The sequence below is a fragment of the Corapipo altera genome, unplaced genomic scaffold, assembly GCF_003945725.1.
Source record: "Corapipo altera isolate COAL_440 unplaced genomic scaffold, ASM394572v1 1, whole genome shotgun sequence".
In the NCBI taxonomy this organism is placed as follows: Eukaryota; Metazoa; Chordata; class Aves; order Passeriformes; family Pipridae; genus Corapipo; species Corapipo altera.
In genome coordinates this window covers 9,668,087-9,685,047 of record NW_020884873.1, presented here as the reverse complement: position 1 = coordinate 9,685,047, position 16,961 = coordinate 9,668,087, and the positions used below count along the sequence as shown (strand labels likewise).

General features: G+C 41.2%; 1 protein-coding gene across 1 annotated transcript in view; it reads left to right on the top strand.

Moving 5' to 3' along the window:
• Nucleotides 1-16,961, top strand: part of AGK (acylglycerol kinase) — a 36,629-nt gene that overhangs the window by 17,505 nt on the left and 2,163 nt on the right. The window contains exons 7-14 of the mRNA XM_027668683.1: nt 1,282-1,376; nt 3,411-3,480; nt 4,279-4,358; nt 6,416-6,473; nt 8,688-8,832; nt 9,916-10,013; nt 12,253-12,323; nt 16,630-16,714. Coding sequence (XP_027524484.1) covers nt 1,282-1,376; nt 3,411-3,480; nt 4,279-4,358; nt 6,416-6,473; nt 8,688-8,832; nt 9,916-10,013; nt 12,253-12,323; nt 16,630-16,714 — 702 coding nt within the window. The remainder of the gene's footprint in view (nt 1-1,281; nt 1,377-3,410; nt 3,481-4,278; nt 4,359-6,415; nt 6,474-8,687; nt 8,833-9,915; nt 10,014-12,252; nt 12,324-16,629; nt 16,715-16,961) is intronic.

Genomic DNA, 16,961 nt, shown 5'->3' with positions numbered 1-16,961 from the left:
AAGCCAGCATTTTTAAAGGAGGGCTACCTGTATCAATTCTGAGAAATCAGTTTTTTAAGTTTAATATTATTATAGTTGGCTCCTGAGACCTCTATAATCTGAAGATCGTGGAAGAAAAGTTTTAGAGGCTTTACTGGCTAGTTTCTTTTCTCTATTTTCTGACTTACTATCTCGATGTAGCTTGAGTCGTTTTGCAGCAGTGTAGGAAATTCTGCATCCAGCACAATTACAGGTGGAATACTGCATTGTAGTATTGCCACTGTGTCACTTTGTGTCTTTGGCCAGGGAATTCTTCTTGTCCTTCATATCACTGTGTCCTAGGAGTAGAGGTCTGCACTTCATCCCCCTCTCTCTGTGCTCTGCTTCCCTTTCCACTCGGGTGTGTCATACCTCTGTTGACTGGATAAGAAGAACCTCTGCAAGGTATTCCAGAAACGTTGTTCCTGGCAGCCAGGGGAGCAGAGCTTGACTGCATGAGCTGCAGACAGCCTCTGGTCTGCACACTGTAATACAAACAGCTCTGAGGAAAATGAGAGAAGGGTGTTTGAAGTGCATTAAGACTTGCAGGTGACATGGAGATAGCAAGGGAAAATGGTGGGGCAGTGAGATGGGAATTACTGAGTCGGTGCGGATTGGCACTATCCCGGTGCTGCTGGCAGCAGTGCCCAGGAGGGAGATGGTACAACTGTGATATATGGTAGTTTACAATGATTTGCTGACATGCTTCAAGAAGCACATTTAATACGAGGCACAGTGTAATAACTTGCTCCTTCAACAAGCCCTTTTGCTGAACTGTGGTATAGAAAAACAACATCATCAATGACTTTCAAAAATTAGACCTGCTGCTGCTTCATGATTTGGGTGCCAGAGGAATCAATTGATTTCCTTTCCTTAAGTGAGAAAATCTCTTTGCTATGCAAGGTTACTCTGTCAGAGGGGCATTTCTGCAATAGTAATGAGATTCAGAGCTTGTGGTGCCACTGTCAGTATTAAGAAAGATGGCAGATTGCTGACAGAATCCGTGCATTAGTTGGGATGTGGCTGCCAACCTGCATGTAACAATGCTCTTAATGATTATAGAGGGCTCCTTTGTACCCAGTTGGCAGTGGTAGATTCACAGATTTGGATGCCATGTTCTGAGTCATTATGTGTTACTGCCTCGTTTAAGGAAGTGCCTGGCTGCTCAGTGCCAAAGAGGTGATACCAGACACAGCTGTGATCTCCACACAGGAACTTCCTTCAGCTGATGCAAATGTTAATTTACTCTCCTCATGTGTCCAGGCTGCCTTCAGTAAGATTCCTATAGGATTCATACCTCTTGGAAAAACCTGCACTCTGAGCCACACGCTGTACCCTGAGAGCACAAACCAAGTCCAGTAAGTATTACATGGTTCTGAAACATATTTTTTGTTTTCAAGGAGCAGTGCTTCTTGGTAGCTTGATACTTTTCTTTTTCTTCTGTGTTACATAGAAGTTGGCAGTCTCTGGGCAGAGCCTGACAGTTCTTTGAACTTGCTTGAGTTAATGACTTCCAAAAACTGACTAAATATTAGAAGAAGGAAATGTATGTATTATTAGAACATGATATAATTTGCTGTGGCTAATTTCTCTGTGATCGTGTGATGCTCAGGGTTTTTTTTTAAAAAAAAGGATTAAAAGGATCAGCCTCTTAGGAATAGCAGAAAGGGTATGACAAGGATATAGCAAGGATATGACAAAGTAAAACAAAAATAAGTCCTCTTTCTGTCTCTTCTCCAGTCTAAGAATTCTAGAAACCAGTCTGCATATAACTGGGTTAGCACCTGCAAAGTAAGGATTAGTACAAGAATATGGGAAAGGCTGGATCCTATTATTGAATTTTGCAGAGTGGGACTGGCTTTTCCCTGTGGTGGGACTGATGCTGGCAACAGTACAACAACCTGATTCTTATGTTTAGCATCCTGGATATGATCCAACCAGGTGGTATCTGTTGCCTGCATTTCAGTTTGTTTGCAAGATCGTTTTGTCCACTTCTAAAGTAAAAAGCCTGGTCAACTAATCTTTCTTTTTCCCACACTTCATTTCTTTTCGATTGTTCCCTTCCTCTTCTCTCATACTAATAATATTTCTTCTTGCTGCTGAAATCTCTTCACTCTTGCTCTCCCACTAACTCATTAACATTTTTCTTTCTGGAACCCTTGCTGGTATCCATCATCCATAAAACCCACGAGTCAACTGGCATAACATCCTTCATTAAAACTGCCAGAGTGCTTTGAAGCTCAGCAAGATGGACAAGGCTGTAATCAGCAGCTAAGATTAAAATAATAATTTATGTTTGGGTTCTAAAGAAGCTGTTTGAAATGAATGATCTTCTTGTCCCAAGGCAATGAACTGTGCAGGTGAGACTGCAGCATGTTGGTGAAGTTGAAGGTAATTTGGTCAATAGGCTGCTTAACAGTCCACACCAGTAACACAACCTGACTTAAAAAGTGCAAAAGTGATATTTTTAAAAGAAGTATTTGGGCTTTGGTTCCTTCAGCACTCTTACTTTGGAGTGTAGGAATTGTAAAGGTCTTACAGAAAGATAAGAGTTAGGAGAGAAGAAGGGCTGTGGGAAGAACAGCTTCCTTATCTGTCTCAGTATTGTAATCCTGATGGAGCCAAGGGCAGTTTCTCCCACTGATTCACAGGAGTATTGGGCTTGATCTGAAAACTGCATTTTTTCCTTGTCCAGCTGAGACACTGGAAATGTATGCAATGTGGAATCTGAATTTTACCCAGCTTTGAAAACAAAGGAGTTTTAATCAAGTATATGCTTCAAGGTTTGAACATAAACTATTTAATGGACTTAAACACTTTGATTACAAAATCTTTACAGGTTGAAATGACAAAGTGCCTTAGCTACTGCCCACAACTTAATGGAGACCAAAAGGACAGGAGCATGGCTGATAGGTAGATTTATGTTGATTAAAAACTTCAAAACAAATTAGCATACTAATGCAGTTCAGTCCCAGATACATGAGCTGAGACCAGTCTTGTGCTGTCCCCTACCACTAAAATAAAACAATGATTTGGGTCCTTAGTGTGTTAAGTATCTGAAACAGCAGGTAACACAGTTGGCATATGATCTGCCAGGTTAGCTGAAGAGGGAGGAATCTGTGAAAAGCTTAGGCTGAGAATTTCCTTTTGCTTTTTGTCTATTTTGCTGTTTGTTAGGACTCAGGCTTTGTCACGTGTTGCAGCCACCCATTTTGCTTTCTAATTTCAGTGAAGTCCAGCACTTTTCCCCAGGGTTATTATGTTTGCTGAAAAAAGGCCCCACCCGGACTTGTACTGGAATTTTTTAGAAAAAAATGTAATTTTAAAGCTTACTCATTTCCTTCCTTCCTGTTTGTTTTCCTTTGCTTTTTTTTCCCCTGTTCGTTTTGCAGACATATTACTAATGCTACACTGGCCATTTTGAAGGGAGAGACAGTTCCACTTGATGTCTTACAGATCAAGGTAAAAGCATCTGCTTTTTTGGAACTCAACATTCCTAAAACTTTCCTATTCTCATGTTTTTGTGTTTATATGGACTACTTTTTCCTCTGTGTAATGCTGTTACAAATTTTGGTTTATGGTATCAGCAGTTCTGATGGTAGTAATTTCTCCACTGTGACATCAGATAGTCTAACTGGGAGAAAACAACAGAATGCCTGAACATCAGCTTTTCTGAGGCTCAGAGAGTATTGAGGAATACAAAACTTAGTAACAGCAATGTCTCTGTAGCAATGTTGAGAGACAGCAACAGCTGTCTGAGCTGATTTGGTGCATTCATATGTATTGTGCCGTTAATGGCTTTCTTTGACAAACTGGAAAATGTAAAACAGGAAAACCTTTGAATATTGTTTTTCTGTTACGCTGTAGAATGGGTGGTTTTTGAATATGGTTTTTCTGTTACGTTGTAGAATGGGTGTGTCTGCAGTGAGAGCGCAGGGTGCTGTGCAGAGCTCCTTGCTTTTGGCTGGCAATATCCACAGAATGAAAACGGCCACTGCAGGGGGTGCAGTCCAACTCAGTCTACTTCTTCAAAAGTTCACCTCTTATATTCCTCTCCAGAGCAGACAGGATGTACAGTGCTTAAATTCTGCTAAGCTTTATTGCTGTTAGGTGTTTATCATAACACTTCTGTTAAATGTCACTTTTGGGATTAATGAGAAATCAGTTTTTATTTAGAAATGCTATTTTTCCAAATGCAGAATATAAATGTGGAAACAAGGTAAGAGAAAGTAATTTTGCAATCCTTATTTTTCTTCACAGGGAGAAAAGGAACAGCCTGTATTTGCAGTCTCTAGTTTGAGATGGGGATCTTACAGAGATGCAGGAGTTAAAGCTAGCAAGTAAGAAAATACCGTTTTTGAAATTGTGCCTCTTTTAGCATCTGTTGCCAAAAAGATATAACCCCCTCTCTTAAGTAAGTCTTTTTTTGAGTGTAGGCATTTGACAGACAGAGGCACCCACTCTTGTTAGGCCTGGCGTTACACATGGGAGTGTAAGATGTATCAGCGTTTTTGTAATTCAAAATAAACACTTATCTGGTGCTCGCCTGTTCTTTTAAGTATTTACTTTCTTCTTGCCTTGTGATATCCGCTTCTGGAACTTGATTCAGATCATAGCAGGGGGAAAATCTCTCCCTTGAGTAAAGTCTAAGTAAAGTAATTGGCCATTGTTTTTCATCACTGCCAATGAAAAGATGCATGTGGACTCTGTAACTCAATTCCAACAAGGGACATCAGATAGATGTAGAAATGCCCTGAAGTTCCTGCTGGAAATGGCGTGGACTGTGCTGTCTGATGACTGTTCTCTGAATGCTAAACTAATAATTATTGGGCTTTCTCCAAAAGGACATTTAACATACCATGTCTATGTATCAAATGACAAGCATTGTCTGGTGGAGGAGCAGCAGTGCCAAAGCAGCTCACTTCCCAAACTCTTGTGGAGGGAATGCAGCACATGCCTTGGGGGTGCAGTTCTAAGGAAATACCATGTGCTTTGTGAAGGAGCCGTCTTTGTCAGGAAGGAAGAGGTAGCTGACCTCTGGAGTCTGTCTGGCAAATATTTGAGAGGTTTCAGAGGGGATGGGGGAGATGCAGTAAACGGTCAGATCCCTGGGAAACAAGGAACATTCTTAGTAGGCTGTGTAGGTGCTGACTTGGCTTTGCTGCAGTCTCTCCTGCAGCCCCAAGTTCAAGGAAGTGCACTTCTCTTTGCTCTGCACTCTGACTAGGCTTCCTGCCCATGCCCTGTTTTTTGCCTAGTGCCAGCCTTCACATCTTTTCCTGCAGCAGTTCTTTTTTTTAAGAGTCTTTTGGACTGAGTGCTGGAGGCATAACAGCACCTCTTGTACTTGAGGCAAGAATGTTTTCTAATGCAGAGAAAATGTAGAGAAAATGTGCCCAGCTTAGAAAGCACTTCAGCCACAAATGAATGGGTGCTCAGAGTCTGCTTGGAACAAGAATCATGTGTGCTTGTTCTGTTTTGATAATTCTCCACTTCATCTGCTTTTGGTCCCCATGAGGGATGAGTTATTGGTCTAAAATAAACATTTGGTGTATTCCAGTACAACTGATCTTATACTGAAAAGAAGGCACCTATTTAAAGGGAGTTAAGCTGTAAGACAAAGTTCCCGAAATTTATCTGACTATCCCTCTGCTAAGCACTGTCCTGCTGGAGACTTGGTGCTGATTTATGTCATTATTTTACAGACAACTTCATGGCTTGATGGGAGTGGTGGACAGTTGCACACTTAGTAGTTAGTGATAGACTTAGATCTGCAGTACTCTTGACCTGATGGTGTTTAGTGTGCTTTGCTGACCCTGTTTGCTGGAAGACAGTGATCAAAATGTGCACCAAGCCTGCCTAACTATAGTCACATCTTTGGATTCTATGCAGTGTGTAGATTCTACCAGCTGTGTGGCTGATGGGATTTTTATTTTGTAAAACTCTGATGTTGATGTGAGAATCCCCGGGACAAATGAATCTTTTCTGGCTCTGTTCTTTTATCTCTGAAGCTTTTGATTTTTGTTTGTTTCCTCCAGCATAATGCTTCATTACATATTGTGGAGGTGCAAACCACCAGCTGTTGGACCACAGGCCTTTAAATCATCCCCAGTTGTGTCACATAACTAGGTAAAATTCTGCTAGTGAGATGTCCTGCTGCCTGTAGTGAAGATTATACACTGCATTTTGGTGATCTGTAAATCAGGAAGGGGATGTCACTGCTAAGCTGCTGGTGATGTGTAGAAACTGTCTTACAGTATCAAAAAGCTAAAAGTTGTCAGGGAGCACTAACTCAGTGGCAGACAAGTCTGTGTGCTCTGACTGCATGCAAGGTTTCTCCCTTTCCCAGTATTGACCCCTGGATATCTTAGAAGGTCTGTTTGTGTTCTCTTTTCAGGTACTGGTACCTTGGGCCTCTGAAAACCAAAGCAGCTCACTTTTTCAGTACATTTAAGGTAAACATTAATTGTGAGGAAAGTGTATGGGAAATGAAAAGGCTGACTTTGCTTTGTATAATTTATCTGCTAGTTTTTGTGAAGGATTCTGGTAACAATATAAAATAGGAGTGAATCTGGACTTGTTAAAAAACCTATGAATTGATAGACTTACTTCAGAAGAGATGAAGGGGAAGAGAAATGCTTTTTTAAAAATTCCCTTCACTGAAGATCTGTTGCTGCAAGATCACCAGGGGGAGCCAGTAACCCTCTGAGAAACTGGTGAGCAGCAGTGGTGGTGAAGATAAGCACCAAAGTGCTCAGTCACCTTTTCTCAACAGCCTTTCTTGTGATAACATTTCACTCTGATTTATTCACCTGGCAGAAGGGTCTATAATTAGACTGCTCATGCACATTGATAAGGCTTCTTTGTGTGGTAAAATGAACATGAAGATTAATAGCTTATATCTCACCTTAAACTTTTCTGTTGCTTAAAATCCTGGAAAGATTAAAATTTGATCTGCATGAAAGGTGAGACAGTTTCATACACATGCTTTTCCTGTTCTCTGAACATATGAGGATCCTAATGAAAGGCTGTGGAAATACCCAGGAGCTGGTACAGTAGATCAGACTGTGCAGTCTAGTCATGCTGTCTGTGATAGTGCCAAGGATTCTTTTATAGGAAGCTCCTGTAAAAGAGAGTTTAATGGTAATGTATCCATGAAAGTTTGGTTGGTTGTTTTTTTGTTTACTCCCCCATCCCCAGGAAGTTGGAGATGATGATTGTGTGCTGGCATTCTAGGTAGAAACCTCCTCTTGATTTCTCTCCAGCCAACTTTTGTTGAGTCCTTAGCCTCAGCTATGGGCAGTGATAGTGGATTTCACTGGTGAGCTATTCATTGTGCCTTAAAAAGATCTGTTTAACCTGCTGAAGGTTGAAGTGGCCACTTTTTCTGATATTACAATAGAAAAGTTTCTACCTGATCTCTCCTAATTGTGTTATTTATTGCTTTATGTGCTTCTTATGTTATCATTCTGTTAATTTCTAAGAAGTGGCTCCAGCCTGTTGAGCTTAATCTCTTCCTAGCTTGTCTTTGCTGCTGCACACTTCATATTTTCTGGTTTTGCTGCAGCTGTCTATTGAAACAGGGTGACCTGTAGCTGAAAAAAGTGTAATGGGAATACCTCTGGTATTGGTAGGGGCATTGTTGTTAGTGTTATCATCTCTTCTAAAATACACAGGCTTAAATTATCACAACATTGCTGCTTTTCCCTTTAATCCTTAATATTTATTATTTGTATTGCCCTACTGATACAACCTCTGTTTGTTCTCTTTATTGTGTAAGTATGACAGTAGACTCCTTCCTTGCTTCCAGAGGTGTGAAGTGAATTAGTTTAACAACCTGTGTTGTATGATCCAAAACTAATTTTAAAGTTTTGTGCATAGAAAAATAATTGTATTGAGTTCATGTGGGCTCTTGGCTGTTTTGTTTTACTATATATATTTAAAAACCTATTAAGTGATCCCCTGCCTTAGTCCTATGTTTGGAGCATTTCAGAAATTATTTTCAAAACGAGAAAAAATACCATGAAGAATAATGTGTTAGTACTTTTTTCCCATTTTTTCCCCCTAACATGCTTTATAAAGTACACCTGACTTGCCTTAAGACCTGTTGCACTGCTGTCTATAAGCACCTGACTATCAGATCAGATCTGGATTGTTTGAGTTGTTGGAGAACAAAGGCCTGCCAGGTTTCAGTGCCCCTTGGCTGCACACAGCACTGTCTTTGTTTGCTCTGGATCCTGCTGTGCAGTTGCTCTTTGAGGTTCCCTTGTGCCATGCAGAGACCAATTGTACTTTCAGACATTAATGTTGACCTTGCTGGTTTTGGTCGTTCCCTCCAGCCAGAAGCAGCCGTGTCACCCTGCCACACATCAGCAGCAAAGAAAACATCCCTTTACCCTCTGCTCCTAGAGGGAAAAATGCCTCACTTTGTGCAGGGAAGGAGTAGGTTAGTGGACTTGGGGACTGTGGGTAATCTCTTTGAAGCTGCAAAAAATGTCATCTCAGGTATGAATCTGGAGCCTGGAGACCACAAAGTAGGCTGAGGCAGTGGTGGGGCCTGGGTAGATCTCAGGAGTACTTGGGAGCAGAGAATAAATAGGCTAGAGGACAAAACAGGTAGGTGCTGAAATGCCTTTATGTTCTGTCTTTCCTTTTCATGTAAACTCAAGGAGTGGCCTCAGAAACATCAAGCTGCTCTCATGTATGTGGGTCCAACTGAGAGACCTCCAGAAGAGCCAGAGGAGAAACTGTCGAGACCTCCTTTGTATGTGAGGCTTTACAGACGGCTTCGCTCATACTGGTCACCTCCAAAAGGTGAGATGTGTGTATTTTGGCATAAACTCACAGGCAGGTTCTACTCCTCTAATAGACTGGGGTAGGGGGGATGTCTGCTTTACTTTTGTGCTCTTTTTTAGTTACTATTATTTATTAATTTATTTTTATTAATTTTTTTATACTGTGATTTTGTCAAGATACTTAACAGTGGGGAAATGGAACAGAGTAGTCCTGCCAGTCCTTGTGGTCCCATAAACAAAGATCCATTTGCAAAGAACCCAGGGCATTCCCTGGACTCACAGTTGCTTGCCATTGCTGTGGAGGCCTCCTTAGGGAATACTTGGCACTTTTGGGTGAGCTTCTTGAAATCTTCCAGTGGAATGGCTACTTAGTGAGCTGGTGAGAGAGGAGAAGCCCTTGTTTTCCAGGGTGGGGAGAGCTGCTGACACAGACCAATGTATGTTACTTAAAATAGAACAGTAAAATTTGGGCCATGCAGAAGCCCTAAGTTTCTCATAGTACATTAAATTTCTTTCTGTATCATAAACTTTCTTCTATGTGAACCTCTCTTGGGTGGGCTGTTGGCTGGGCAGTGCACCTGGCAGAGCACAGAAGGAAGGAGAGTGTGTATGTTGTGCAATCTGCTGTGATGCAAAGACCTCATTTCTTCTTGGCTGGCAGAGGTGATTCATACAGAAGCATGAATTAAGTGACCTGTATATGAGAACTGAACCGGGGAGTTTCCTCCTATAGAAAATACACGTTACTAGAGCATCCTGAATGTCAGATTCCTGGTTTTTTGGTAGCATCACTTCATGTGTTTTCTAAATGTTCCTGTAACTAGCCCAGGAGATCTGTTAATCCCTGGGCATAAGGACTCACAGGGCTGTCGTGTACTGTGCTTGACAGTCTTTTCTGCTACTGTGTGAATGCTGATGCTATTTTTTTCTTCAGTACTCCCAAGCTTCCTTTTTTAAGATTTTGACATTTTTAAGAAACAAAACTAGTGGCCACAAAGGCTCAGAGTGATTTTTGTGTCTGGCATTGATGTTTCATGGTTCATAATGATCAGTGCAGTTGAATTCCACTTAATGACTGATATCTTCTCCTTTTAATATGCAGAATTTCCCCGGGAGGTAACCCCTGAGGACTGGGAAGAACTGAAGCTCTCCACCATTGAGCTTTCCATTGCAACTCGGAACAGGCAGCTTGATCTAACAGTAAGACCATAATATAACTGGATTCCAAATGCTGGCTGACCACAGAGTTTTCCTTTCTTGTTATACTCCCATTGTTGTGTCTACATAAATAAAACTTACTGCCTCGTGCAAGGAGAGGCCCGTGACTGAATCCAGGAATGGGCAAGTTTCAGAGCCAGTGTAAAAGCACTGGAGATGGATATAAAACTGGGATGCAGTGGGATCAGGAGGAATCTTTACAAGGTTTTCACTAGCCACACAAGTTTAAGGATTGCCCATGAGAAAACAAAGCATCAAAATAGGTATTCCATTCCTTCTTCACCATGTGAGAGTGATTCTGTTTGATCAACTGATGCTAGAAGGAAGTTGAACCTGAATGTCTGGCTGGAATTTTGCCTTTTTCTTTCTTCTTTTGACTTGCAGAGCAAAGAGTTAAAAAGAACTGGGACTAGGGAAATGACAGGGACTACACCGATTTGAAGGAAAGGAAATGCAGGTTGTTGTGGAAGAGTAGAACCAAGGTAGCAAAGGAACTGCACCTGTCGTAACCTTCTCAGCTTGTTCATGCTGTTCATTCATTGTTTTAAAACCTGTCTTTAGCTTATGCCTGTGTTTTGGTGCAATTTTACTGCTGTGAAAGCTATTTGAGTAGATGTCAGCCTTTAATTTTACTGGAAAACACTAACACAGGTGAGCTTCCCTTCATGTCCTCCTCGTGGCTGCAGGAAACTGTAGCCACTACACCCAGATTAACAGGAGGTGTTGAACTTCCTGCAACATATTTCTTGCTCAGAATTAAATTCTTTAAGAACATGAAGATCTGAGTTACGTTGATATGTTATTTTGTAGGATTGGAAAAAAAAAATAAAGCAGGCAAACGTAGTCTTTAAAATATTCTCCTGTTTTCTCCTTATAATGTACCACATGAACTTTAGTTTCTCATTCCTCAGTGGCTTCTGATTTGCACTGTCAGTGTCTTAGTAATGGTAGAAGCTAGACAGAGAGTAGTATTTGGGTATTTGGGGTTTTAGTGGTTTCTAGATTGCACTTGAACACAAGAGTTTTGGTTGCTGAACTGGATTGGAGTCAGTGATGTAAAGTAAAAAACAGACCTACCAAGAACTGAAAAAGTATCTGGTTGCCGCAGACTAGCCCTTATGTCTCTTCTGTTGTTTCGTTGGTTTGGGGTTGTTTGTTTTGTCTCCTTTATGCCTTCAAGATGCACTTGAATACTCACTGGTATTGAAAAAAAGAAGTGATGTTGGGTTCTCCGGTCTCTTACATGGTTTAGAAAAGTGAACAAGTTTATGTAAGGCGAGTTGTACTTCTCTGTTTCTAGATCTGGAAGTATCTTGATGCTGCATCTTTTTTTTTTCTACACCTGTGGACCCCTTGCATCTGCTTATAACTCCCAGTCTTGAAACCTTTGTCCCTGCAGCCATCAAAGCTGAAGAGCAGCTCTCTCAAATCGATACCAGACCATATCTGCTGACTACTGTCAGCCACTCCTGTCTCTCTGTCTCACCTCAGATTCATGCCTAGGCTACCCTCTTGAAGAGAGCTGATAGAGCCATACAGATGCAACTCAGACAGTGCCAAGACTACCTCTGCAGAACAGCAAATAAACCGAGTTATACTAATAGATGCATTTATTTTTACTTGTGTCATTTTGATTGCATCTGCACTAGGACTTCTGCCAGGACAGAAATGTTAAAAGAAATAAAAAGAATAAATTGCATCTTAATCAAAGTTGCTTTCCTGGAAAAAGCTTTACTGTATACTCAGTTTAAGAGCAGGCTGTAAATATGAAAGAAGCTAAGTAAGGGGTTTAAAGGACTGATACCAAGGACACTTTGATTTCCAAATTGTATTGTTTAAAATTCTCTTACCGTAGTGCTTGGTGGCCAAATGTTGTATCATTGTACTATTGCTGAAATTCATGAAAGACCCACTGAATAGGAATAAATTAGTAAACCTAAGGGGTCTGCTATTGTCTTTAAATGTAACAAGAAGCCAAATGTGTGACTCATTTTGCTTCTTGTGGTATTTCTTTGAATATTCATCAATGGGAAAATACTGTCTATAATTTATAATTCAAATCTCAAGTTGAGATTTGAAAAAAAAGCATGAAATGCAGAAATGCATCTTCTGAGTCCTTTTGTGGGACAAAGGACTGGGCATTGTGTGAACATATTGCAGTCTCATGGGTGTGGCATTTTCAAATGTTAACTGCTTGATTTCTGAATCCTTTTTTGCACAGCGCACTGAGGACTTCATGGACATTTGCATTGAAGCAGATACTGTCAGCAAAGGAGAGTTTGTTCACAGAGGGTGAGTGTGGGAAGGCTGCAAAAAGGTGACAGAATCACTGTGTGAGTGGGAACACAAATCCTGAAAAGCTGGTTTTCTCTAATCTTGTACTGCAAAGTTCAGAAGGAGAAAACTGCAAAGGACACCGGTCAGTGGTGCTTCATGAGGATTAATGATTTTGTTCTTTAAAATTCTTACTCATTTTCTGTAAACAAGGCAGAACTCCAGAACCTGGAGTGTCAGAATCCAGGACCTGGAGTTCTTCGTAGCTTCTGAGTTTGCTATACCTTTCATCTTTTCCCCTGTTGCTCTAAGTCAGTACTAGTTGTATATTACTGTCATAGCCAAGTTTTATAGACAGCCATGCAGACTTTTCCCCAGAATCTTTTAGCCCTGGCTGCTCAGGGGATTGAGAAGTGGGTCACAGAGCTGATAACATTTGTACTAGTGATACCTGGAATTTTTGAACTGTGATTAGACAGGCCCTGCTGTCTAAGGGAAAAGCTTCCTTAACTCAGTAACTCTTGTGAGAAATTAGGTTTGAGCTGGATGAACTTTTGGAAGATGTGCACTGAAACAGGGACTTAAGGCAAATGTCTTGGTGCTGCTTGTATGTGGAGTAAGAAGGCTGCAGGTATGAAGAAGAAGCATATAGAGAAAAAGTGAATGTTGTCTTGTTCCTCCTGCTCTCATCAGATGCAAATCACAGCTGTCTTTTCCAGTTTCTTCATACAGTCCCACTCACAAATACATTGCGTCTTCAGTGCAGTTTTTACCAGCAACAGATTTTCCTGCTTAAATCCAAGAGTGCTTTTTATTTGGTTTTTTTTTTTTATTTGCTGTTTTTTAAGTCTTAGAGCTCCCTCTAGTGAAATCAGTGGGAGGATTTCAGCACCTGTTTGTCATCACTTTAATAATTCCTGCTTGTATCGCTCGTTTACGATACTAATGGCAGCTGCAGGCCCGTTTTTTGGGCATCCCACAAGCCTCAGTGGGAATAGAATCTTCTTACCTATGCATACACTGTAGGTCAGGTTACCCTCCTGCAACTGCTTTTAAGTTGCATGAGCCATGTGGACCATAGGTTGCTCTCAGGACTGAAATCTTTGCTTTGAAGGCTACAGAGGGAAAGGAGGAGGAGAGTCTCCTATTAGAAACCAGAGGAATCTGGTCTCCTAAAGGAGGGAGACAAAGGAGATGCTATACTGGGTTCTCAAACACTTTGGTAGTGGAAAAAATGTAGATGAACTTATGTGATTTAAGGGAGGCCTATCCAAGTGTATTCCCACTGTAAATAATGTCTCCCATGTCAACTGGACATGCTCCATGCAGTACTATGGCATATTTTCCAACTGCAATTACAGTGTCATGCAGAAAAAGTCTCTCATGAGCATTAACATTGCCCTGCTGTCTAGAGCTAATTAGAGGCAGTACTGAAAGCTTTGAGCTGCTGTTCAAGCAAAGTTCAGAGAAAGAAGCTCTTTTGATTAAATAGTGCCCAAAAGTCTACAGGTGACAAAGAAAGAGGGGTGTATGGGTGGGGGAACAGCAGGAGGGACTGGTTAGTTGTACAGAGAGGAGTCAGATCAGAAAAATGTTCTCTGTTTGTGCAAGGCAGAATCAGGGTGTTCAGAGATCCCACAGGGCCTTTGGCAGCGTGCTTTGAGTCAAGCCCATTATCAGAGGCTCCCCATTGCACAGCACCAACAGGGTTTGTCTTTGCAAATCTGTGAAGAAGCTCCTTCTTTTTTCTTCTCTTTTTAATGCATAGTTTAAACTCCACCAGAATTTGGGGGGGGGGGTGTGAAAAGGTGTTTAGGGAAAATACCTTATTAGTGCAGATATCAAGGTTTTTTTATATTGAAGAGGGCACTGACAGGAGCTGATGAGAACTGATGGATCATGCAGAGGAAATTACACATCCAGCAGGAAACTACCATGGAGGTTCAGGCAGTGTGTGTATGTGGGGATGCATCAGTGTGCTGGAGGGCAACTGCTGATAGTTTTCAAAGAAAAGAGTAGGTCATCCCAGGTGTATAGATATGCCTTCTGGCTGTGGATCAGATTTGTGTGAACAAGAGCATTTGCAGCAAGGGTAGAGCTGATGTTTAAGATAAGGTGGTGGAAGAAAAGGTGGTTACAACGGTGTGCTTACTAAGAAGTGCTGGAGGGGAGGAAAGCAGGGATGGAAAGTGTAGCATCAGTAATCCACATTTTGTTAGCCAGCTTAGATTCTGTATATGAAAGTTTTGAGAGCTGTCACTCCAGAGCATGAATACAGTTACCAGCTACAGTGCAGAAGACTGGACTGTTTTGGGGTTTTTTTGTTAGAGGACTTACTCTGAATCGTTAATCATTTAACACTGGCCACTTCTGGATGTGAAAACTAGGTTACAATTGTGTGTTACATGCAGTAGGTGTTGTGGTTCTCTCTCTGCCTGCATTTTTGTGATTCAGCATATGGAGTGGGATGCAACAATCAATGGAAACTGTTGCTGTTAGACTTTTTAGTCTTGTTCCTATTTTACATTGCTGTCATCTTGAGTAAGGAGCAGAGCCTAACAGAAATGAATTCTGATCCTTTTATACTGGGCCACCAGAGGGGCAGTCACTACAAGTGGAGTTGTGTCTATTTGTTTCTGCCAGTGTTCTCCTTTGACTGATCTTTATTTCCATGTCTTGGCTCTTTTGTCTTGACCCCATAATTGCATCTCTATAGAGTTTCATTTGCTTTCATTGACCAAAAAAATCTACTTGCTCACCTGAGTGCCATATCTAGGACCTTATATGTTAAACTCCAGGCAGGTTAAACTTTTAAGTGGGTGATCTTGCTGCTTGTTTGTACAGCACTGTATAAACTGACAATATTGCATGCCATCAATGATTTATGATTTATATTGCTGGAGAATGTTTAATTCCCTCACAGTCACTCATCAATCTTTTATTCTATACATATTTGATTAAAACCAAATTTTCCACAGTTAATATTGCTTCCGTCCTTCCCTGCCCTTTCCTTTGGTATCTTTGCTTTTCTTCCTTTGTCTTTGATTATCATTTCCTGTTTCAACCCTTGCTTGTCATGTTCTTTCTCTGGGATTTTCTGTGATTTTAAGAATCAATTGCATTCCTCTGGGCATAGAAGATTTGATGTATAGGGAGATTCTGACATGTTTTTGTGCATTCTTTTCTTTGGGCAATGTTTAAATAGACTCTTTCATATCAATCTACGAATAGATGCAAAAGCTGGGGACAGCTGGCATTGCCTGTCAGAGGAATATCTGTGATAATTCTGCCATGCTTGAGAGCTGTGATGTATCAACACTGTTATTCTCTGCTGTCTTCTTTGCTGTTTGTGTGGCTGAAGAGGGGCCCAAACTGAGAGGTTACTGCCTGGGGTGCAGTGACCCTTTGTCAGTGGTCAGTCAAAAGGTGATGTGTGTTGTCAGTCAGGAGGCCAGAGGCAAGGTCAGCACACCCAAGAGCTTGTGCTCACTCTGCAGCAGCACACATGGGGAGAGGGAATCACAGGGCCCTGTTCCTGTAACAGCTGATGCAGTGACAGGGCAGCATCCTGAGTCTTGGAAAAGACCCTGTGGCACTTGCACCACCAGCTTTCTAAGGCAGGCAGCTGCCTTCTGTGTGCTCCCATTTGATAGCCACAGAAGTAGGAAAGAAAGCAGCACTTCTCTAAATACAGTACATAAGTAAGAATCTTACAGGCACCGTGAGAGAGATACTGACAATACTGGATATGCTATTTAGAATGGATAAAATCATGAGTTTCTGGGGGTTTCTTCACAATAATTGTATAAAAGCAGCTGTTAAGAAATGTCATTCTGATTGGTACTGATGTTAAGAGTGGGGGTTTTGGCTTGTTTTTAGGTGGTAATTCAGTGGTTCAATGTAACTATAATTCTATCATTTTTTTGGCTTAGGGTTGTTTAGGTTGCTGGTAAGTTATGTGGGTGCATGGGATGTGAGGAGATAGTATTCACTGCAGGAATTGAACAGTTCAGCACAAAACTCTGCTCCTTTTTCAAATATGCAAAACTATGTTCATATATATTCAGTGAGCTCAGAGCAGAAGCTGGGTGCAGGCTGTCAGTGCATACTGATATGTATTGACTGCAGCAGAAGAGGGAAGGTTTATTTTACTTTCTCACAGTTAAACCCACAAATATTTGTATATATACATAACCTCTAAGTTTATCAAATGCATAGTGTTTTATCACCCCACAATGAAATGTCATCCCTAAAGAAGGCTGTTTCCTTTCTCTCTTTCTGAGAGAAACACATCCTTACCTTACCTCTCTTTTGGATTGAACAGAAGTCAAAAGATGCGTGACCCACACACATGTCCTGAAGGGAGTCAGTGCATCCAAGCCAGCAGATGCATCTTGCAACTTCCAGAGGTGAGACAAAGACTTGGAAAACTTTGTCACTTTATTTCCTTGTACCCATTGATGCTGCACATTAAGAAATCCCTATTCCAAACCTGGGAGATGGATTACACTGCCAGTGAGACACGCAGTTCCACAATGCAGTAACTGAGTCCCTGGCCAGGAAACACATACTGGAGTTCCCCAGCTGCTCTTTAAACCTGAGGGAGAGCTTCATTCTGCCAGTAAATAGTGGTAGATCTTTTATGAAGACAGTGAT